The sequence below is a fragment of the Dermacentor andersoni genome, chromosome 1 (assembly GCF_023375885.2).
Source record: "Dermacentor andersoni chromosome 1, qqDerAnde1_hic_scaffold, whole genome shotgun sequence".
NCBI classification, from domain to species: Eukaryota; Metazoa; Arthropoda; class Arachnida; order Ixodida; family Ixodidae; genus Dermacentor; species Dermacentor andersoni.
In genome coordinates, this window is record NC_092814.1 from 180209452 (window position 1) to 180233132 (window position 23681).

The window sequence follows — 23681 nt, forward strand, 5'->3', positions numbered from 1 at the left end:
CACAGCCTCTAAGACACTGCGGGTGGTAACTGTATGTGCACACTTCGCGTCAAAACCCGGCCGATGGAGAAAGGAAGCAAACAACAAATTAGACACAACAACAACAACGAAAAGAGAAAAGAAAAGGAGGGGGGGAACGGAGAATTTAGAATAGTAACGTCTGCTGTCGGGCTAGTTGGCACATGGCTAGAAATAGTTTTAAGCTCAAAAATAAGATATCGGCAAGTTCCTTCTCTATTTCTAGAGAATTTAGAAAAAAACATTTCTAGAGAATTTAGAAATCTTCCAAACGTCGTTGTCGATTCTCTTTCTATAATCGAGCCCGATGTCGTTTGTGTGCCAATAATAAATGTCAGCGCCTCCTCTAATGTTGAAACTGAGGGCACCCTAACGCACGTGTCCGTGCCAATCTGCATCGGGGCGATTGCTTCAATGTTTTCCCTTTCTGTACTATTTTGAATGCGCTACGATTCTATAAATACTTCTGAACGAGAAGAAAAGGAACCAAGGGGCCCGGTTTGCGTAAGTGACAACCACATAAAGCCAACAGACAATGACAACAAGGGAAGCATAGGGGCAATTACTTATTTCATTGAAATGTAGAAATTAGAAATAAATGAAACGAAAGTGGAGGAAAAACAACTCCCTGCTGGTGGGATACGAACCCAAGGCCTTGCATTACGTGCGATACTCTTAGCAATTGAGCTACCACGGTATTGTTTCCGCGTCCACTTTCTTCGGCATTTATGCATGTGTACTTTAGTTAATCCTGGGAGTATTAGCCGGCGCCACCACTCACGGCCTTCTGCAAATACTTCTGCAACAGGAGCACTTGTTTCATTGCGATACTCGAGGCTCCCAGGATAGCTGATATGTTTGCCGTTGTAACTATGTTCACGTAGCCAAGTATTCACGCATCTTCCGCTTGCCTATATGTAAATTTTTTTGCATGAAAGTGAATTACCGTATACAACTTGTTTGTCGCTTGCAACAATTTTTTTTAACACTGGTTCGCAGGTATTCGCCTTCCCGAGCAAAAGAATACAGGAGTTTCTATGTTGTACCTAAGCGTGAACCTATAGCACTCAACGCTACCGAGCACTGAGTGTAATAACAATTGTACAGAAATTTAGGGAGCAGTTGGCAGAATATCTGATGCGAAGCGTATCAGGGCCCGTATTCACAAAAGGTCCTTACGCTAAAAGCTTCCGCGTCACCCACAAGTGATGTAGGACATATCGTTACCGAAGGCGATCAGCCAATGAAAAACAGCATTTATGAACGAAAAATTTTGTGGATTCGGCCCGTTTCTTAAGTACGAATGAAACAAGTTGTGCATAAACATCTAAAAGAAGGCGGCGCAGCTTGTTTCAAGTAAGCAGGTATTCATTACATGCAAGGAGAATATAATCCAATTCTATTGCTTTGTCAGTTACTTGTCACTCCGTCGGTCAGTCGGTTGTGCGGCCCGTTGGTCCTTTGGTCGATATCTCGCATTTAGGACAGAGCAAACGGCTAATATAGATAGCACGGAATTAACACACAATATGGAGTCCGGGAGCACATTTGTGTCCTGCGTAGTAAAACATTAAATCAACCAGCTTAAAAAGTATACATCTTGTAAAAGTGGGTGATATTCAACGGCTTCTTTGACTTTCTTATATCCGTTGCATTTTTGGGTAGCTGCGTATGCACGACCGTATGCTCCGGCTTATGTAGCACGGAATTATGACCGACGAAGTACTACCAGTGAGCGCACCTCTGTTCTGCGTAATAAAACACTATATCAACCGCATAAAGCATGTACACGGTATCGGTATCCCCGAAGGAATCGGTATCCCCGAAGGACACACACGATTTCATGAATTACCGCACAACCGCACAATATTCAACGGCTTCTATTTTTTCTCACATTTCTTACATTTCGACAACCCCATTCTTTGGCAATTTGGTATGTGCCCACATGGTATGTGCCCATTCCGGGCAATCCTACAGAATGGGCATGTGTCGCTGCGACATAAGCGGTATAGGTTCCTCAATTGCATTCAAGTATGTGTCACACTTTGTACCTATGCACCTCTCCTCACCGTTCTTCCCTCGACAAGTATCGCCTTCGTCTTCATGAAATCACTGCATCGACGTCTCACAGTGGGCATTCGCGTGAACTACTGTTTGCATTTCGACATAACTTGTGAGCACTGTAAAGCACGAACATAAACATTGCATGAGAATACGCCTTGTGTAGGATGAAAATGTGCACATTTGTAAGTATCGCATTCAGTTGTATAGCATTAATTAACCGCTTCACTAATGCACTTCGCATAGATCCAACGCAATATGTGCGTTGGGTCTGCATAATATTTTTTTTTTCTGAATCATTTTCTCAACTATAACGTCTCCATTTTTTCTTTCTGTTAATATTTGAAGGCTTGTCGTCTGTCTTCAGCAGACAAAAAAGAGCCCGAGTGCTGCTGGTACTTACACCCCCTTCCCCTGTGTCACCCGTAAGTGACGACTCGACTAAATGAATGCCTCAGTGTCCGAGTTGCAGTTCGGTGAAGCGAACTACGTCAAGACGACGTCAGCAGGGACAGTTCGCGAGAACGGAGCACAACTTGTGCGAAGCCCAATAAGAAGCCTTAAAAGCGTGCGTGTGTGTGTGGATCGCAAAAGACACTTGCAAAGCCTTTGCAGATGGTGCGCCAGATTGGTTGCCAATGAACGGCGCTGAAGCCTCGAAGAAGTCTCATTTTATCTCCGGGGTTGGTCTGTCTTTGCAGGAGCAGCGCGGTGGAGCCTTGGACGAAAGAAATGTATCCCATCCTTTCCTTCATCGTGCTTTACGTCCTCGCAACGAATAGTAAGTGACCTCATAGAGAGGGCGGCGAAGTGAACTAAATTACTTTGATGACACGTGTCGAACACGGTGGAGACACACACAAACGCACACACACACGAGTGAGCGTGCGCAAACAAATACTCCTGAAACAAAAAAAATCTTTATGCGATATGCGTTGGCGTGCCGCGTGGAACAGTCGTAACTTAACAAACAAACAACCGCTAGAAAGGAAACAGTGCTATCCCTGCATAATAAAGTTAACAGCAAAGGGAAGGAGAGAGAGAGAGAGAAAGAGCAGCTTGATTCAGTCATCGCTAACGGAGGAGTACTTCCAGCCGAAAGTTTTGAGCTGTTTGCTCGCTGCGTCAAACTTCTGCTTTTGCTGCGGAAGCAGTGATTCCGTTTTCTGTGTTTTATTTATTATCCTGTTTTTTTCGCGCAGCCAAAAGCGTTCCTTAAAACCTGGTTTTCCTGTCCATCCCAGGAACTCTTCAATAGGACCAACTTTACGAGGGAGCAAAACGATCAAGCTTTAAAAAAGTTTCCCCACAGATAGAATCGAATAAATCTCTCCTCTTCAGCCTGGTCTATATGCTTTTACATTATATATATATATATATATATATATATATATATATATATATATATGGTCCCGCCCTTTCGCGCGCAGGCGCAGTTTAAGTTGCACCTGCTCTAATGCGGCGGAGCCCGCCTTTCTCTGGATCAATTCTTTTTTCTTTGTTTCTCCTTTTCCTTTTTGCCCAAGAAAGATCCTGTGCGGGGCTTTTGTGTGACTCAAAATATTCATGAGTTTTGCGATCGAATTCTTGTGCATACACTGACGTGTGCCGCTATACAGAAGTACTAGCAGACGCCCGTTTGGCTTATTTTAGCTCATTTGGTTGAGTGCTGCCTTGACAGCCGGCTGGAGTCGCATTCGACGGAACGGTGTGACCGAATATAGTTCCTTGTTCCTTCAGAAGAAGCTTTACCTCGGTAGTTCCTTAATTCAAATGCACAGAAACGAAGAAACTTTCGGTGTCCGCAGAAGCAGTTTTCATTATGTTTGTTGCTTAAAGGATAGGTTAGAACCTACCGACTGTCGGAAATAGGAGCCGAATTCACAAAGCTTGTTGTCAGGAAGTGCTGTTTGCCATAGGCTGGCCGTTCTGGCTAATAATATGAACAGACATCACGAGTGGTTCGCGTTCGTTCTTACAAACACCCCTAGTGTAAGACCTTTTTCGCGAATACGCGCCCTGGGGCCTAATTCAAAACGTTTTTCGTTCGTGAGCGTTCTTTGTGATTGGCTGGGTGCTTTCGCTAATGACATGTATAGCATCAGCATTTGATGGAATTTTTCAGGGGCAAATCTAACGTAAGAACCTTTTTATGAGTACGGGGCCCTGAGGCCGAGTTCACAAAGCTTTTCTATCATAAGTGATATTTGCTATTGGCCGACTAATAACGTGCCCAACATCAGGATTCGCAGAAAGTTTATTTTGCGAACAATCCTAGCGTAACGTGTTCTTGTTTTTTTTTTTTTTTTTTTTGTGTGTGTGTGTGAATTCGGGCCCTCATCTTTCATTTCGGCCATCAATTTCTGTTTAAAAATATTAATAATATTGAACAACTTCAACGACACCAATGTTAAACGTGGAATTCGCAGCTCGGTAACTGAGCTATGAAAAATATCGCAGTTTTGTAAACTGAACCTATTGGGACATCTAAAGCAGTCACAATCGGTATATCCTCCTGACATCCCTTGTACATTATATTGCCCATTGCCTTCAATACCACTAATTTGTGAATGTTGATTTTGTAAAGCTACGCAATACAGTGTAATAGATTTGTGCAAGCGCTAAACTAATAAGTATATCATATTTGTCCGCTTTAGACGATGTAGCTCAGATAGTTTCCAGAATTGTAATATCTGTTTTTGGTCTAAGATTACGGTAATTGTAAACTTCGTGCTTCAGTAAATTCGAAATTTATAGATTTACACTAATCTTTCTAAAATATTTTAAGCCCTAAATCAGGATTCTGCTTCTAGCAGTCGATAGAGTTCGACTTAATCTCTTAAATTGAACAAATCTAGCTAAATTTGGTTCAGTGTTTGCATGAGGGAATTTCTTAGTTTCCAGTGTATAAGAATGTGGAACTCGGAGTTCGCGTCGGCTCACAGCTTCTTCCTCAAGTAGCCTTGCATGTCCAAGACAGAGTCGAAGATTCGGGACACAGGTGCTGTTAGCGTCCCACTTCCCTTTCGCGTGGGCGCCCGACGTATGGCCCGTGCGGTATAACCGCCCCCTTAATCAGGAAAGTGCGAAACGACTCGAATGGATAGGCCGCGGGTTTCACACTATAGTACCTAATTATAGAAAGGCGTCGGCGCATTACAAGTGCCGACGCGGGAAGTATTCGCCCTTAATATACGTATGCTGCGCAGCTCTATCCCGAGCTCGATCCTGTGCGTGACGCATGACATTCAGAACTGAGGTTAAACAGCGCGAATAAAAGAAGGACACGAGGAAACACACCACAGACCAACTAGCCCTCATCAAGCTCTTGACATTCAGAAGCGTGTTGAACCTTAAATAGTGAGGCCCCGGAGTGCTGTCATGTTCACGTAAAGAAAAAAAAAAAAAGAGGTAGCGTGCTTAACGCTTCACCGAATGATTCTGTTAAATTTCCCGGCAAAAAAGCAGTTCTTCCAAAGCATGGCGCCCCTAAAGCCACCGTATGCAATGGAAGAAAATGAAGCGGTGCGGCCTAGCTTGCAATGACACTGGAGGTGGCGGCGAAATGTCATCCGGATTCTCCCGCACGGGCCGCGCGTTATTAAAGGGCACAGTCGCAATGATTCCACGCTATAGTGTACAGAATCCGGAGAGGATCGGCGCTCACCCCAATATTGGCTTTATGATCCGGGTGCGCTAATTGTCTTCTCTGCACAGACTGCAGTGAAGAGGCGACGTGGAGCACTACATTTGGCACTGCCAATGCTTCGATGCAGGGAGGAAGGGATTACGTGTGTGATCTGGAGAGAAGAGGATCTCCACACGCGTGTGTGTAAGACATCGCGAAAGGGCCGCAGGCATAGTGGCGAAAGGGGGTGCCGCGTCGTCTTCTCGCGCATTTACGCAAACGTGAACTAATGGAACAATGGTAGCGCGATTTGTACTCTCGCCAACCGTGACTGACACTGCTTGTCGCAACGACGCCATCACAATTACAATCGCGCTACACGGTTGTCGGCTTTTTCAGTGGCCTAATAGCAGCAAGCCAATGTGGTCGGAGGTCGCTTTTTTATTTTTCAGTGAATAATACTCGTACAATCTGAGGCCCGGCGAACGCCGTACTCACCAAACCTTTCATACTGTTAGTCGCCCCACAACGCGCAGTTTGTGTACGCCGTATATAGACCGGCGCACAGCGCATGACGTGCCCCAACAGGTACCGCACATTTTGGACAGTGCTCAGTTAAAGCGGAACTAGCTTTAGTGGCAAAAACAGAAGAAGAAAAAAAAACTGAAGTTATATTTGGCCACGCCGAAGACCCACTCGGATTCGAACTGCAGCCTCGCAGGTCCGCGACAGTGCGCTGCTCCATCGCGCTACGGCGGCAAGCGACGAGTCTCCCTTTGGCGCTGTTTGTCGCTGGCAGTGCTTGAGGGGGTGGGTAAACACGCGGCTGGGACACTATTCATTCGGCCGAGGCAAACATGCAGACGTGTTTTCCACGGTCTTGTTAGGCGTGCATCGAGCGTCTCGTCCGCGTAGAGCACGTCATGCCGACCAACTCCGCCCTCGAAGGCAGTGGTGTGGAAGCGCGAGAAAAGTGGGAGGGGGGCAAGGGGAGGAAAGAGGGCGGACGGCGCCTCAGTCTGCGGAATGACCATTGCAACATCGAGACGCTCAGGCTGAAGAGTGCAGCGGTGGCAGAGCAAATATTTCCAGTAAGCTTGGTTAATCAGCGAGCTAGCACGTCGCACATGGAAAAAATTGCGAGAAGTAAATTCGTTAGCCACAACCACACGAATCCAACAGGCGATGAATACAAAAAAAAAATCGCAGGGGAAATCAACTGGCGGTCGAATTCACAGAGCATTTTGTTCGCAAATGCTCTTCGCCATTGGCCGACCGCCTTCGCTGATACAATGTCCGACGTCACGATTGCCTGGCATCTACTTTTGTGAACAGCTTTTGTGTAAGAACTTTTTTACGTGCCCCGAGGCCGTAATCACAAAAAAAAGCTCTTAAGTAAGAATTGTTCGTAAGAGCAAATTGCAGCCAATCCTGTTGCTGAGCATTTTATTGGTGAAGGCGGTCGGCCAATGGCGAAGAGCATTTGCGAACAAACAGCTCTGTGAATTCGACTCCTGATTTTTCATTGTAATGTAGAAATATATACTTTCATTTGTTACACACATGTGCACACACGCTGACCTCTGGTTCGTCACCTGTCTCGCCTGGGAATTTTAGTGGCTATCGCCCTACGCTGCGAAACAGAGGTCGTGGATTCGATCCCGCCCACGGCGGCCGCAATTCAATGGTGGCGGTATGCAAAAACGCTCATCTACTTAGATTCAGGAGCACGTTAAAAAAACTCCACGCGGTTGAAATTAATCCTGGGTCCTCCACTACGGCGTGCCTCATTATCACATCACGGTTTCGGCCCGTACAACCCCAAAATTTTTTTTCGTTATATGATCTTGACTTCTTTGTTTATTAATAGCTTTTTTTTATGATGTTTATGAAAAGTCAAATTTTTATGTAATCTAAAGCATGTCATCGGAAGTAGCAAGCCATGCATTTAACAGGGCTGACATCTTCAGCTTCCATTAAACTGTCTCTCTCTTTATTGCCACTACTCGAAATAAATGGCGAAAACGAGTCACGTGCACGAATGAGTATACCGTGACTGAAGGGGCCAAAGGAAAGTCAAGGACGTAAGGCAGACTTGCGCGAGGCTCGGACACACTGCGATGAATAAACGTGAAGTCAAAGATCCGCGTATGGAGCCAGGTGGACGTGGTTTCGTATTCATTCTCGTCGTTCACAGGACGCGTGGAAGCGAGCATTGCCCTGTCAGTCTAGGCGCATAATTGGGCCGTTTACTTGTTCAAGAAGCTGAAACATTGTGGTGATGAAAATGGTGGTAGTGATAAACTTCGCCGAACACGGCCTGCCAACCGCAGCCAGTTTTGTCTCACCGAAACTCTAAAATTGGGGTTAAGCAGATATGGTTGAATCAAGAAATATGCATCCTTCTCATTAAACTACATGAGTAAATCAATCTTTGCTAAGAATCGTAGAAAAGCAGTTTTGGTGGCTGTGTCTGCTGTCGTTAATGTCATTTAAATAAATGAAAATGTAAATGTATCTGCGTCATTGAAGAAAAAAAAACTACATTTTCAGAGTAAGGGGGGGGGGGGGGGGCTGTTGGTAATGCTTTAAAGGGTTCACGTACTGCAAAATGTTGAGGAACACTGTATAGAGCTATGCTGAACTGCACTTCACGGCGTTTCCTGTTCCTGTCTTTGTTTGCTTATTGTTTTTTTTTGTTTGTTTAAATAACACACAAAGCATTTCAACTCAAGGATAATCCAAATTTAAACGGAAGCACAAAAACTACGAGAAAAAAATTTGGTAGGGGGAGGGGGGGGAGAGAATCCATTTTCTTTCCTAATATCATTCCAACAAGTACTGTTCTGTTGGTTTCCCCGAATGTGTAAGACTGAATACACTGGTCATTCTACATGGACGCTGGCTGCCATTATGAATGTTTCTGTCATATTTTGCCAAATTTATTGATGGGTAAAAGAACAAACTGATTTTCCGTTGACGCTTCTGGTGTAACTCAAAGTGACCTCAAGATCTCTTCAGTATTTCTCTTTAAGGAGTTTGCAACGTCGTCTATTCGAACATTCAGTCTCGCTGTTGCAGAATTCGGCCGATCAAAATATGCGAAGAGTTTGCGTGAAAAGTTGTGCTCCGTTTTTAATTTCCCCAGACGGAAGTTCTGTCGGCTTAATGCGCATCCAGAAATGCCTACTTAGCACCACGCTTTCGCTCTTTAGAATGCAAATACAACTAATTTTTGATACAGTACGATCTGCCATAGCAGGAGTGTCCTCGACACTGCATGCTGCAACCGGAAAACTCAAGGAGGTTCGATCGCGCTGCTACAACTCGCACTACAGATTGATCGTGAAGGTTCGTGGCTTACCTATTTTATAGAAAGCACCAAATTTAAACATATGTTGTCCAAAAAGCCCTTGCGGCTCTGCCATCTATGTTCTGGAGCACGCCATACTTCTCTCTTTCACCCTTTATTCCTGCCTCGTATATTCGTATTTGAAATGTCAGAGGGTGACGGCTGCGCTAATACACGTACTCTACAGGTACTCGTCGCGAAGGGGTGCACTGGAGTCTGGCGCGCTGAGGATTACACAGATTAGGCTCAAATACAGGTATCTAGTGTGCTTAAACGCTTGGTTAATCATCGTAACCTTTCTCTATATATTTTTTTCATCAATAATAGGTTTTAATCACCGTATGGTGACTTTCACTTAGGATTCTACAAAGAATAATAGAAAGAACGGCAGGATCAAACACACAACAGAATTAACAAGTAACAAACTTCTTCGTGTTATCGTCAGTATAACGCTCAGTGCAGACAAGATGTAGTGAAGAGAATCGGCCTTGCGCCCTATTCGTGCGCAGTTTAACGGCCATATCGCGCTGGAGGACACGACTGGTGGATTCTCAGGTGAGAGGGTGTTTTGTGTCTACAGAGGGTAACGAGTGGGCGCGTTATGGCAAAATTTTTTACCTTGGGCGATCGCCACTAGCACCATTTTCACCGTTCCGCCACACAATGTGTTGGAAGCCCTCCGAGTGGCTAGGAAAGCAAGAGCAACTACCAAAGAGCTTTTAGTGCTTGAGCGCAGTGTAGACTAAATTCTCAGCCAATTAGTTAGGGGCACTGTGAAAACTTAAAAGCGCTGAGGAAGGACTAGACACAAAATATGAAATGTACAGGAAGAGCGCTGCGTGATTTTCCTAGTGTTTTGAACTATGTGCAGTCATGCATGCGTATATTAAGTGAAACATATACTCGTTTTCTTTGGCTAGCATACATACACACGTAGAACAGTGGCCAATAAAGGAGAAAAAAGTGGCGAGTCTAACTCAATACCGCACAGGTGTGTTCGGCCAGCGCCTGGTCATGTCATGTTCGATGGTGCGTACTCGCAGGGGCAGCCCACGGCCTGGACTGCTTCAAGTGCGTGTCGCTGGATCGTGAGAACCCGGCGTGCGAGGACCCCTTTCACAACAACTACACGGCCGACCTGCTCGAGTCGCCCTGCATGTCGTCGCGAAAGAATCGCAACGGGCTCTTCCCCGCCACCGCCTGCATCAAGCTCAACGGCGTCTACGGTAAGCGCGCGCCGCTGGGCACACGCGGATTTAAACGCAGCGTCCTTTGCGTGCATCGTTCTTCTCATCTTTCTTTTTTGTTTTTTTTTTAACATTTGCAATAACAATAACCTTGTCCAGCCTTTAATTCCTTTCGCAAGAAATAAACTGAATCGTATTATCGATTTTAATTTCTATCACATTCGCTTTGTCGCTCTGGCGAGATGGTGCCTTCAGATATCTATCTCACAAACGCAATAAATTTCTCTTCACCCTTGGTTATCTCGGTGGTCTGAAATTCCAGTCGTTAAAGTACGAACGTGCTAATCCATCACAGAAGACGTGCTACCAAAATGGCGTTACAGTCAATTGTGTAGCAAAGAGGAGGGTCCCCCATCAAACACACGTTGTAGCACTTGCTCAGCTGATTATAAGCCATTACGACCCGACATCTCGTATCGGAGTGTGACGAACTGGAAGATGCCAGAGAGGCCACCGGAAGTCTGAATTTGTCTAGAAAGACAAAAAGAAAACTATTTTCGCAATCTGGAACTTCGGATGCTAGGTCTCTTTAGCGCGACGTACTTAGCCCCTTCTCATCTGCCTTCAGGCGTGTCGAGTCGCAGTCTCTTGTAAGGCGATAGCGTTAAGGGCCCCGTGTCACAGAAAATCCGGCGTTGGCGTCCCGCGTCGGACGTCGTTTGGGCAAAACGAATTTCGAACCGCCCATACTCAGGCTCTCGATGTGGCGCAAGGAAGTCCCTGAACTAATTCAATTTCTCAAGCTAAAATGCATAGAAAAATCGTAAAGTACGACTTACACACAACCTACAGACATGAGAGCGTCGGATTGTAAATTGAATATACGAGAAAACATAATTCTGTTAAGCGAGAACTCAAACCCCTTTTGCAGCGTTTCTACCAATCATAGACCGGCCACGGCGTCCGCCATTTGCGTGCACCGGCGCGCGAATATCTTGAAGGCCACGGAGCGGAGCGCCCGGTTCCTTGCAACACCACCACATGGCGCTCGCCTACGTCGCATCGTGGCGGAGTGGAGTTATTCACAGTGGAGGAAAAGAACTAGGAGAGAGAGAGAGAGAAAGGCAAAAGAAAGACAGGAAGGCTAACCAGAGATTATCTCCTGTTGGCTACCTTGTACCGGGGAGGGGCAAAGGGATGCGATAGGTGAGAAAGAGAAAAAGAATAAAAAAAGTAAACCCACACACACATATATATACACGGTACAGAACTGTTTCTGTGGGCACTGTAACGCAGTCTGCGAGGGCGTTACTAGTGTTACACGGTGTCAGCGTCCCATCCTACGACAGACAGTGTGCAGTCACAATTTGTCACAATTTGTCACAAAGTCCAGTGTCTTAAATAACGCAGCAGCGCCTTCTTAGCGTCTAGCGCTGATGTCCACGTAGGCGTTTCCAAGGATGTTGCTTTCCGTTATTGGGCGCTTGTCCAGTTGGTCTAGGGTGGCTGAGAGGGCTGCTCTTTGCGGGTTAAAACGAGGGCACTCACAAAGAAGGTGCGCGATTGTTTCGTTGCACCCGCAGAAGTCACACAGTGGGCAGTTGCCCATTCCAATAAGGAAGGAGTGCGAATTTGAAAATGTCACTCCGAGTCATGGACGGACTAGAAGGGTACAGTTACGTTGTAGAAGATCGGGCGGAATACGGAGCTGTAAATTATAGAATCCAGGGTATGAAGGCGTGCACTTGTGAATTCGGATGAATTCCATTGAGCTAATGTTAGGTCACGCGCAAGCGCAGAAAGTTTTGTCGCTGCGTCGGCTTTCGAAAGAGGAATGGCAAAGCAGTTGACGCCGTCATGGGCAGATTGGTTAGCTGCGTCCCCTCAATCATTGCCATGTATGCCACAGTGACTAGGCGACCACTGATATATTATATCGTGTCATTCGTCAACTATGTGATGGTGGACTTCTCTGATTTCTGCGACAAGCTGCTCATCTGATTCGTGGCGCAGTGCTGAGAGTACACTCTGCAGGGCTGGCTGCCTTAGAATCACAAAAGATTGACCATGCATAGCGTGATTCCATCTGAATGAAATGAAGAGCTGCACGCAGGGCTACCAGTTCAGCAGCTATCGTTGATGATATATGTGTTGTTTTTAGCTGCATTTTGACGGATCTTGGTAGTATCACCACAGCGGCAGCTGAACTTGTAGGTATGATTAAGCCATCGATCATGTACGCGGCCGCTGTGCACCTCATGTAAAAATTCTAATGTGGCCTGCTTCAGGGCAAACGACGGCATGTTAGCTTTCTTCGTGATTCCTGGGATGGCGAGGCATATTTCAGGTTTGTGCAGGCACCATAAAGGTTAGGATGGTCTTGCTGCAGGCATGTAGTTCGATGGCAAGGAGGTACGATTGGCAACAATTATACGACTGGAAGTTGTGTGTGACCTTTCTGCAGGTAAAGCAGCAAGATGGCGAGAAGGTAGCCGGGAAACGTGCCGAATATTCGCCCTGAGAGCGTCGGTGGCCAAGTACGTTGATATTGGGTGATCTCGAGCTATGAAAATCGTTGCCGCTGTATAGACGCACACTTCTGAAGACCGAGACACGTCCTTAGGGCTTGAGCTTGTAGTCCCTGGCGTACACTCAGGTTTGTTTTGTAGGCGTTACCAAGCACAGGGAGGTTGTATTTTGCGAAACCGAGGAACAAGGCGTTATAAAGCTGCAGCACTGACCGCACCGATGTGCCTCATGGCTTTCCACCGCTAAATTTGAGAGAGAGAGACATAGAAGACAGGAAAGGCAGGGAGCTGAACCAGACGCACGTACGGTTTGCTACCCTGCACTGGGGGAAGGGGGTATGGGGATGGAGAGGGAGAGAGAGAGCGCAGTTTCGGGCACGGTGGAAGGTTCGCAACAAGTCTGCACACGGTTCCCAAGACCTGTCGACTTGAAGTATTTCAAGAACGCTTTCGTGGCTTTTCTGCCATCGAAGCGTATGGCCAGGGTCCAAGGATCTTCATTATGGAAAATGGTCTCGAGTCCAGCTGGTTCAGTGCAACCCGGAGAACTTCGCGCTCGACGTCGTATTGGGGACAGATACATAGAATATGTTCAATCGTTTCTGTGGTTTCGCAAGAGTCGCACATGGGCGTATCCCCTATTCCAATGCAGAACGAGTAGGCCTTCGTAAATGCAACCCCGGGCCAGAGGCGGCACAATACTGTCGCCTCAGAGCGGGAAATTTTTGATGGCACTTGCAGCTTTAAGGATGGATCCAGCCTATGAAGATGACACTTAGGGAGCTTGGGAGAAGACCAGTATTTGTGTGTCATAGCTTTAGCCGCAATATAAAGCTTTCTTGCAGCGTCGGTTCTTGATATGGGGATTGGAACTGGTCCGGCATCCAGATGTGCCGACCGCGCGGCTTTGTCGGCGAGGTCATTACCAGCAATGCCGGTATGTCCAGGTAGCCACTGGAATATAATTTCATGCCCTCTAGCGATGAGCTTGCGGCTTTTCTCCAGTTGCACAAACATTGTCAGGTCAATGACGCTATCAATTGAGGAACGACCCAGACGAAAGCCTGCCATGGAAGCTGGGTAGATATTGTAACGCTAGAAGTACTATTCTAGACGTGCGAGGACCATCCTTTCCATCACCTTTCCGATGCAGCTGGCCAGAGCGATAGGGCGACATGCCGCTAAACCCAATGGAGATTTTCCCGGCTTTAGCAAAGGTACCAGCCGACTTAACTTCCATTGCCGGGGAACTGTACCTCTATGCCATGAGTTGTTGAAACTGCTCAGAAGCGCTCTTTTTGCCTCTTGTCCAAGGTGTCCCAGGGCAGCATAGGTGACGCCGTCAGGGCCTGGAGAGGATGATTCAGTGCGTCCAGTATTTGCAATGCGCTTTGGGTTGTCGGTGTCTGCAGCTTGTTCAGTAGCATACGAATTGTATTCATTAGTGATCGCACCATGACAACCACTTGCCCATCCTGTTCAGTCAATTCACCGGCAGGAGATGCTCGGGGTAGATTGCTTCCGTAGTCGTGCAGTGATTCTGCAGGTGGTTGCCGCTTTGGCAACGCAGGCCAGGCTTCGGTGTTCATATTCTTCTCAGTCCCTGTGTCCTTTGTAGGCCTTTCTGATGTGCGTGGCCTGGGTGGCAGTGGAGGAGGTGACAGTGGACGTGGCACACGCGTCACCGACGCAGCTTTCCTTGAAAAACGTCGGCGACGGGAGCGTCGCTTCCTGAATTTAGCAGAGTCTTCTCGATGAGAGGAATGAGATCTTGCCATTTCTTTTAAAATAGCAATTTCTTTCTTAATTTCGGGTAGTCCTTTGATGAAGCCTCACGAGATCCGTGGCAGTTTGGACATTTCATGACAGTGGCCGCACATTTATCCGCGACGTGTGGCTCAGCGCAACGGGGGCACACTGTTTCGTTCTCACAGACGCTGCTCACGCGTCCTAGTTGCATGCAGTTGCGGCACTGCAGAGGCTTCGGAATGAGAGGCCGGACAGGATGACGAAAGTGGCCTACCTTAACGTGCGACGGCAGGCAGTTGCCCTTGAACACAATCTTCACGCGACCTGAGTTGCCCAGGCGCAATACATCAACAATGACGTCATGATCACTCGCTGCTTTAACCAGAATCGGCAAGTCATCGCTGAGGATGGCCAAGTCTACGTCGTATACGACACCGGTGATGACATCAGAGTCCAGCGGGATGTGATAGCGCACCTGCATGCCATCAAGATTTGTTATCTTGCGTAGGGCGCTAAGAGCACCCGCATGCAGAACATCAACCGCCAGTACATTTTTTCGGGTGTTCACTCTAATGTCCGTGATTTCGTTGAGCACCACGGTCTCCAGCTGAATCGAGACAGATTGCCTATTAAGCCGCTTTATGTTACCGTAGGGTATCACAGGCATAAACAAGATGGTGTTGGTGTCGGGGCTCCGCGTGAGCCCAACAGTTTATGTACTGGAGGACGAAGAGGTCCTGGTGTTCCTTCTCTTCGCCTAGCGGCTCCGCACAAGTTCGAAGTCGTCGTCATCAGAAGGGTCCTCGCTGCTGAACGAGTACACATGGGTGCCCTCGCTGTCGCTGTCAGTCTGTGGCCCGATCCGTTTCCTGGAGGCGGCCGTCGCTGACGCCACCAGTTCCGACAGACGCCCTGGACGGTCCACGTCAATCGCCACCGAACTAGGCGCAACGACTGTTAGATACATTGGAGATTTCACAGAAATAGCCAGAGATAAAAAACCAACACTCTGCCAAGAGACACTTTGTCGTTGTCGTCGTCCATAAACTTGAGGAGATGTATTATTTTCACGAACCTCCTCTTTAGGTATGAAACGTGCGGGTTCCATGATAGGTCGCGGTCGATAATTACCCCTAAAAAGCGGTTTTTCCGTGTGTTTGCAATTGCTTGCCCATTGACACTCACAGAGTAAGGCATCATTGCCTTCCGAGTGAATGTAAGAAGGCAGCATTTCTCTGAAGACAGCTCTAAGTTCTATTTTCGCAAGTACAGCAATGTTAACGTAGCTGCCTTTTGTAGCCTTGCTCGTATCTGCAGTCCTGTTACAGCAGACGCCCAGATGCAGATGTCGTCAGCATAGATTGATACTTGAGCTATGTTGGGCAAGCATCTGACTAGGCCAACGAGCACTAGGTTGAATAGCGTCGGGCTCAACACCCCGCCTTGCGGTACTCCACAGAATGTTTGGTGGTGAGTCATGGCACCGTCATCGGTCATCACGAAGAAATGCCTGTCGGTCAAATAACTGCATAGCCACTGAAAAGTGCGGCCCCCGATTCCGGCTTCAATGAGAGCCTTTATAATGGCATAATGTGCTACATTACCATAGGCGCCTTTTATATCAAGGAACAATGCCGCAGTGAGTCGTTTCAGGCGTTTCTGATGTTGAACAAACGTGACCAGATCGATTACATTATCTATGGATGAGTGCCAACGCCGGAAGGCAGCCATAGCATGTGAGTACACATTGTAATTTTCCAGGCACCATTCCAGGCGCGTCAAAATCATTCTTTCCATTATTTTCTCGATGCAACTGGGAATAGCGATGGAGCGGTACGATGACAAATCTAACGGTGATTTACCAGGTTTGAGAAGTGGAACCAAGTGGCTGCATTTCCGTTCACCTGGAACCATGCGAACCGTTGCGCCAAGACTCGTTGTAATGGTTTGGCAGCATGAGTCGTGCTTTCTGCCAAAGATTGCCGAGCGCCGCATAGGTAACACTGTCCGGCCCAGGTGAAGAAGAGCGCCTGCAAGTCGCCAGTGCCGCTTCAAGCTCCTCCATCGAAAACATTACATCCATGCGGGAATCCCGTGGCACAGGAGTGGCACATGGTGTGAGTGCGCGTTGGGGTTGCAAGCTGGCAAGTCTCGAGCAAAATTCTTCAGCAATGTCAATTTCTCTTCGACCTTGGTGCAAAGCGAGAGATTTGGAAGGAGCACGCTGTTGCGGTGATACGCGAAGTCCACGCGCGGTTCTACATATCTGAGATAAGCGCTGAAGTGGATCCAACGACTCACAGAATCGTTTCCGTCTTTGGGATTGTAGTGCATCAGTGCGGCGTTGAATCTTCTTGTGTATTCGCCTTGACTCTCTGAAATCGTGGATGGATTTAGTTGTCCTATATCTTCTTTCAGCCTGCCAGCGACTCGCTCATTGTCGCTGCAGTTCGGCTTCAAATTCTTCATATTTCGGGAAAGGCTGAAAACTAGGAACTAGGAAGCTTACTAGCAAGTATACGACCTGTATGATGAGCAACATGGCAACAGAGAACGTCAAGCGGAAAATCAGAGAGGCTGAGATAATTTCATGGGTGCGGCAATGAAAAAGAAACCCGCTATGAGTTACTACTTAAGAGGCAAAAAAGAAATCAGGAAAGAAACAATTTATGATAACTCAAGCTCTTTACTTTTCGAAGCGAGATCAGGATGCCTTAGAACACGCACTTATAAAAACAACAAGGAAGAAGAAGGAAGAATACAACAAGGAATACAACAAGGAAGAAGCATGTGCTTACTGCGGCAAAAATAGGGAAACGATGGAGCATGTTTCATTAGAATCTGATATCTGCCCAGCGGTAGATTTAGGCCCCTCTGGCCTCCTTGATGCCCTTGGGTTCAGCGAGAGCAGAGGGAAAATAAACATGGCCGCAATAGAGATTAGTAAGAGGCGATCGGAAGATTGGTAGAAAAAAATTAGGGAAAGGACAAACAACGGAGGCGTACAAAAACGAAGTTCACAATAGATGTTGAGAAAGTTTGGTTATGGGAATTTATCGTGCTTTTCTTTGTTTTTTTTTTTTACATAGGTAAGACATTAGGCAATATAACAACAAGGGCTTGGTGGCGCAACGCATCACCCCGTTCCAAAGGGGACGCTCATAGCATCCATCCATCCATTCATCGCGGCCCACGCAAGAGGCCACGGCTCTACCAGAAAGCCCGCCTTCGTGCATAGCGTTCGCCGCTAGCGTTTCCCGGTAAACATTACGGTTACGTACGCTGCAGTTGCCGGGAAGCGCGAGAAGCAATCAGGGATCTTTGAATGCTATCGCGTTCCACTCTTAAAGGCGAAGCTTAAGCGTCCTCCAAATTTTTTAATAAATATATATCTCTCTTCACCCTTGGTTACCTTCATGGCCATCACCAAGATGAACGCAGGTTTGTGCGAATAAATAAATAATCTTGATAATTTGATGTCTATGTCGTTGTTTTTGAGTTGACAACAAAACGAAAACTTCGTTGAATGGAGAGTCGGCTATCCCAAAGCCACGGCTAACCAAACTTAGGGAGTTATTTCTATAAGTGTACCCCTCTTGAAAAACGATGATCGAAGCCTGCTGAAAAATGTGCGTGGCGTTGCACTCGTCCTACAAAAGTTCTCAGCGCAGGTCATAAGGCGTTAGGCTAACTACCTTATTCAAGTAGCTTCGTTTCAAGGACATTAAGCTATGGGAAAAATGATTTGATAAAATGACATTTTAATCACATAATTACCCTTTTCGTCACAGGCTTTACGGGACCGGCCTAAGTCGCAAAGTTGGAAGCAGCCACTCTGAAAGGCTGCGGCACCTTATATCCGTACAGCTTCCGTAACGAGTACGTGCTTCGAGACAGCCGTCGCCAGAGTTTTAAGTGAACTGACCTAATTAATGCTGTCGAAAACGCTACCCCGCGGCATGTTCCCTAATTGAGTCCATGAACGTGCTAGTGGGCCACATTTATTTATTTCGTGCTTTTAAGCTTGCCGAGAGATTAAGCGCAATCAACTATTGCACGACGCCATACAATGCGCATCGTTATTACCATTTCACAGTCCAGTGCCGCGCCTACACGCCGACGCCGATGATGTGATGATTCGGCGAAATTGTTATTGTCCAATCATCAGTGCTTTTTCTCGTTGTTCCAGCCAAGAACCAACCAGGTCAAATAAGCACTTCAATTAGTAACACCACACAGTTCAGTTAGTGCAGTAAAAGCGCGCGCACACACATACACACGCATCAACACAAAAACAGACAGAAGGAGAGAAAAAAAATACGGAGCGCGAGCATATTTTCCAGCCTCGTTGCTGACGCTGCACGCCTGCACTGTTTGAAAGCACACTGACGATCTGAAATCCGAAAGAAGGCATGGCGAACAGGAGTGTTTACCTGCACGCACCAAGCACGCTTGTTTGGATTTTTGCGTAACAAGCGCTGTTACGCAACATTTGAAAGTCCCATGTGTTATCTAACGGGCCTCGTTTCCCGCCTTGTAGTTCCGGGTCGCCGTTGTATTGTGAGATAGACACGAATTAGCGAAACGCGAGAAGAGGTCATTTTGCGCAGAGAGGAATCTTGCGCGACGGCACCCTCCTCTATTTCTTTCTTCTCGCAGAGGAGACGGGTCAGACAATGGTGGTGCGCAGCTGCGCCCTCGACAGCGGGACGCTGACCGTGGACACGGAGATCGTGCGCATGAGTCACTGCGGTGGCTTCTACTTCGAGGACCGCTACGTGCGGGGCTGCCTGCAGAGCTGCTTCGAGGACGCTTGCAACGCGGCCGGTGGCGGCCCTCACAGGCGCCCACTTCTCACGCTGGCCGCGCTTTTCCTCGCCTCAGCCGCCACGCTCGGGTTGGCCCGCTGATGAGACGCCTGTGCGAAGGCCGCTGCCAAGGACTTGTTGTTGGTCGTCGGCTACAGGCCTGCATGCATGTGTGCGCGCGTGCGTGTGTGTACGCAATTCAGCGTCGTGTGGGGGACTCCCGTGTGTGGAAGGAACCAGAAAATAAGATCGGTGTGCTCTCCTTGTAGACGCATCCGTGCATCCTATAAAGTGCGCGTGAAGATGAGTGGTCCCGAGTGCCGTTGGTGGTTGACATTTACGTTATTTTTTTTTCTTGTTGCACGCGGGTCAGCCGCCTACTGTATCGTCGCCTGTACTGTATACCGCTTTGTCTGCTGTTGCGAGAAAACAGGAGCGAGGGGAAGGACAGGGAAGTCGTAAACATGAGAGTATTTGGTTCGCTAACCTGTGCTGGGGGAGGGGAAACGAGGTAAAAAGAGCATGAAATATGGAGATGGTAAATGTTGAAGGCCCGTGCAATGTATATACTATTTGGGTGGTTGCTGCGCTGCTGTCCATCGCCCTGTGTCCTGTGTCAAGGCTAGCGCTCCATCGAGACCTTCTGAACCTTGACGGCTAAGCGCAGCCAATCGACCGGCTATTTAGCTGAGCCGGAGTCACTGAGCAGCATCTTGTCATCAGAGCGCACTGTGATGTCCGATAGGAGCCACATCCGCCGCATTTTCTCTGTGTTCGATGAAAATTGTTTTAAATAAATAAAAAAAGAAAATTAAAATTAACCGCAAAAGCAAACATTAAGCCCACGACTTACGTTATAACCAGTGATTAATAATACGGTATTTACGGCTATTCTGCTTTACGCCTATTCGCATTACCATTGCATAAGGTCCGTATACAAGCAGAAGCGCCGCATTCTCAAACCAAACAAAACGTCCCAGCGTCACTTGAGTCCTCCCGTGAAGGCAGTGCGCCCACGTTTATAAATATGAGCTGTGCCTATAGCTGTAACAAATGCTCTATAAACTAGAAAGCGCAAATTAAACCAAATAATGTACAGGGGGCAGCAAAAGTTTAGAGACCTTACGGAGCCGTAAAACATAAAATCGCGGCAAATAACTTAGGAGCTCCACTTGTATCGTTAAAAGCGAGCAAGAAAAAATGTGATCCCCTTGACTGAAACGCAAGTCCTTAGCTGTTTTACGCAGGCGTTCATGGAGGCCTGAAGGAAGACCTTAGGAATTGCAAGTCGAATACTATGGAGCAGAGCTCAAATTAGTTTTAAGTATTGCGGCCCTCTTTACCCAAATGACCTTACGTGATGGTACCGTCATAATTAATTCAAGGCGATTTTAGAGGCAACCGTACAACAGAGACAACTGAAGTTGTGCTGTGCGGGTGCTCTCTGCGGGCGCTCTTCTATGTCAAAGCCATATACATGATCCAGTAAAAAAGCACAACCTCGCTGGTAGCCGTATTTGTTACTTATTGCAACGTTGTCATCCATGGACATTTCCTCCTTGTGATCGACTAGAGACAGGACTGTACTGACTGCGACAAGTCAAGGGCCTGTAAACGAAGCCAGTCAGCTGAGCCTGCCGCTGTTAAAGATATGGGCCGGTATTCATAAAAGACCCCTTACGCTACAGTCGTTCACAAGAAAAACTTCCAGCCAATCTCCTGATGCTGGACGTATTATTAGTGAAGTCGACCGGCTAATGGCAAAGAACACTTGTACGAACGAAAAGCTTTGTGAATTCGAGCCCTGAACATTCTTCACCGTGGCGGATAATACATTGTTCGGGCAATGTTAGCAGCATGCGAGTATAGCAAGGGCGCACTCGTAACCTTTTATGCCAAAATAAGCGAAAAGCTTCGCAGCGTTACACAATGCGTCAGACGTGCCAGATGTGATCGAGAGACAGTCACTAAGACTCGACTAATTTCCTGCGTGTCCGACTGAGCACGTGCATGAACAGTCAGCAGAAGAGCACAGACGTCTCGCGGATGCTGACATTTTGTTTGCTGCGCTGGCCTGATCTAAGGCTCTAAGGGTCAATGACTCTTAGAGCCTTAGAGACCTGTGACAAAAGGCCAAAGGTCACGGGCAATGTTGCTCCGGTTTTTAATGAAACGTACACTGTGCTCTCGCATTTCCATAGATGTTTGCGTCGAAGTGAGGAATATCGGAAGATCCTCGACCACACCTTTTAAAATACACGCACGATCAAGCCAAATTATTATTCACAGTTAGCGAGATATATTCGGCTGGGCAGAGTTTCGTTACAGGGTATACGACCGAAAGGAACTTCTTTACATTGCCAGACATGTGGTTCGAATGGTGGAAACGGATTTAAGCGCGACTTGGATGATTTGTTGCAGCGGCACCGAGACAGGCTGAAGGCGCTTAATACCTGCGTCTGCACTTCGTTTGTGAATAGGAGGCGTCATACAATCAGCGTATAATGCGATTCCATGACAAAGTATGGTATGACAATTCAATAAAAGTGATGACAACGTAAAAGTGCTCTGGCAAGGTAAAAAAAAAAAAAACGACGCTTGCGCCATGTTAAGGCGGCGGAGCGCGCATTGTTGCGCGCCGCGCGAAGCTGTTACTGATTTGCCCAGTGAGTCGCAGGGTCTTTATACCCTTTGTCGCGTTATAGATGCGTAGCTGACGTTTTCTACAAGGGGCCCCGCTAAACAAGGCTAGTTTCATTCGTACTTATTACACCGTCGCTTGTACTGTTGTGCCACCTCATTTGTGATTAAGCTGTCTACGTATAGCTCTCGCTATTACGCCTTCACCTGTATATGTTGACCAAGCATAAAAGCAAGTGCTTATTTTCGCTATTCCAAATACTGTAATAAAATAAAACGCCCGCTGCATTGTGTCTTCACGCGAAAATCTTTGTTGTCATACTTGAAGTGCTAGGTAGACCACCGATGTGTGGCGCATAACTCCACCACGCCATGTACTAAAGATGAGGCGGCGCTAAAGTTGCCTGAAAATTTCCTGCCGATGCTGAACGTTCTTTGAACGACGCGAAATGTTATTCTGCGCTTGTCGCACTACGGTGCATCAAAGGCTATAGAGACCAAGATCGATGCGATAGTAATGAGCAGCTGCGGTAAAAATACGACAGACATGCGAGGAGCGAACGGTATGCGCATGGTGTGCATTCAAAATTTCTGAAGCGGTAGTCTCCGCAGCGCCGAAGCCCTGGAACAAAATGGTGCCTCACTTTCTGAAAATGCAACGAGAAAGCTAGCAGGAAGTCGTCTCCTCTACCCTGCGCCCCTTTGCAAAGAAGCTTGCTTGCGGTGTTGTAAACATTAGGTTTTTCTCACTCGAGCATGCATGGAGCCCGAGAGTGAGGCCAAACGACTGAAGCAACGGTTTCCTCCACAACGCGTCCAATTGGCTGAAATCAAACGGCTATATAGTCTAGGAGGGGCCACCCAAAATAAAGTGGAATAGCGTTGCACTGGGCGGAACTACCATGTGGTACGCACTTCTGCTCGCCATGCGTCGAGCAACTCGTTTTGAGATCATTGTACCCAGTGGCGTCTCCCGGGAAGGTGTTCTCCGGGTACAGCGATTTTCTTCGCGAAAAGAGTTTCGCGCGCTTCTCGTTTGTTGTGATGGCCAATTTAAGAGAAACAGCGCGCGCCTGTGAAATTTTGTTTGTTGCTCGGGAAGAAAGCCGCAGAAACTGTTGAGATTTTAAACAATGCTTGCAAGAACGATTGCTATTGTAAAAACTCGTGTACGTGGGGTTATCTCGGTTCAAAAAAGGAGAAAATATTGATTCATGACAAATCTTGTTCTAGACGTCCGCCAACTTAACATGCAAATGAAAATGTCGAAAAAATTCATGCTCTTGTGCTTGAAGACCGACGACGGACTATTGAAGAGCTGGGGAACTTATCTGGACTATCTTGGAGCTCGGTTCAGCGAATTTTAACAGACTATTTGGGACTGGGAACGGTCGCTGCGAAATTTGTGCCATGAATTCTGACAGATCAGCAAAAGGTCGTCGAATGGAAACATGCCGTGCTTTGAAAGAACGGCGCCAAACCGAACTAGACTTTCCTTCCAAGTTGATTACTGATGGCGAGACTTGCATGACACTATTTTTTAAGGCCCCGAAACCAAACATCAGTCAAGTCAGTGGAAGACGCATTGTCACCTCGTTCAAAAAAAGCACGTCAAGCGAAGTTAAGCATCAAGACCATGCTCGTTTATCTCTTATGTGAGTGGGATAGTGCATTCGGAGTTAGTTCCGCCAGGTCGGACTTATTCAAGCT

General features: G+C 47.2%; 1 protein-coding gene across 2 annotated transcripts in view; it reads left to right on the forward strand.

Moving 5' to 3' along the window:
- LOC126547100 (uncharacterized) overlaps window positions 1–22259 on the forward strand; it is a 151444-nt gene extending 129185 nt beyond the window's left edge. For both annotated transcript variants that reach the window (XM_050194961.3, XM_055062824.2), the window contains exons 2-4: window positions 2781–2860; window positions 10103–10285; window positions 19183–22259. In XM_050194961.3, the coding sequence (XP_050050918.1) occupies window positions 2812–2860; window positions 10103–10285; window positions 19183–19433 (483 nt within the window). In that variant the 5' untranslated portion in view covers window positions 2781–2811 and the 3' untranslated portion in view covers window positions 19434–22259. The remainder of the gene's footprint in view (window positions 1–2780; window positions 2861–10102; window positions 10286–19182) is intronic.
- The last annotated feature ends 1422 nt before the right edge of the window (window positions 22260–23681 follow it).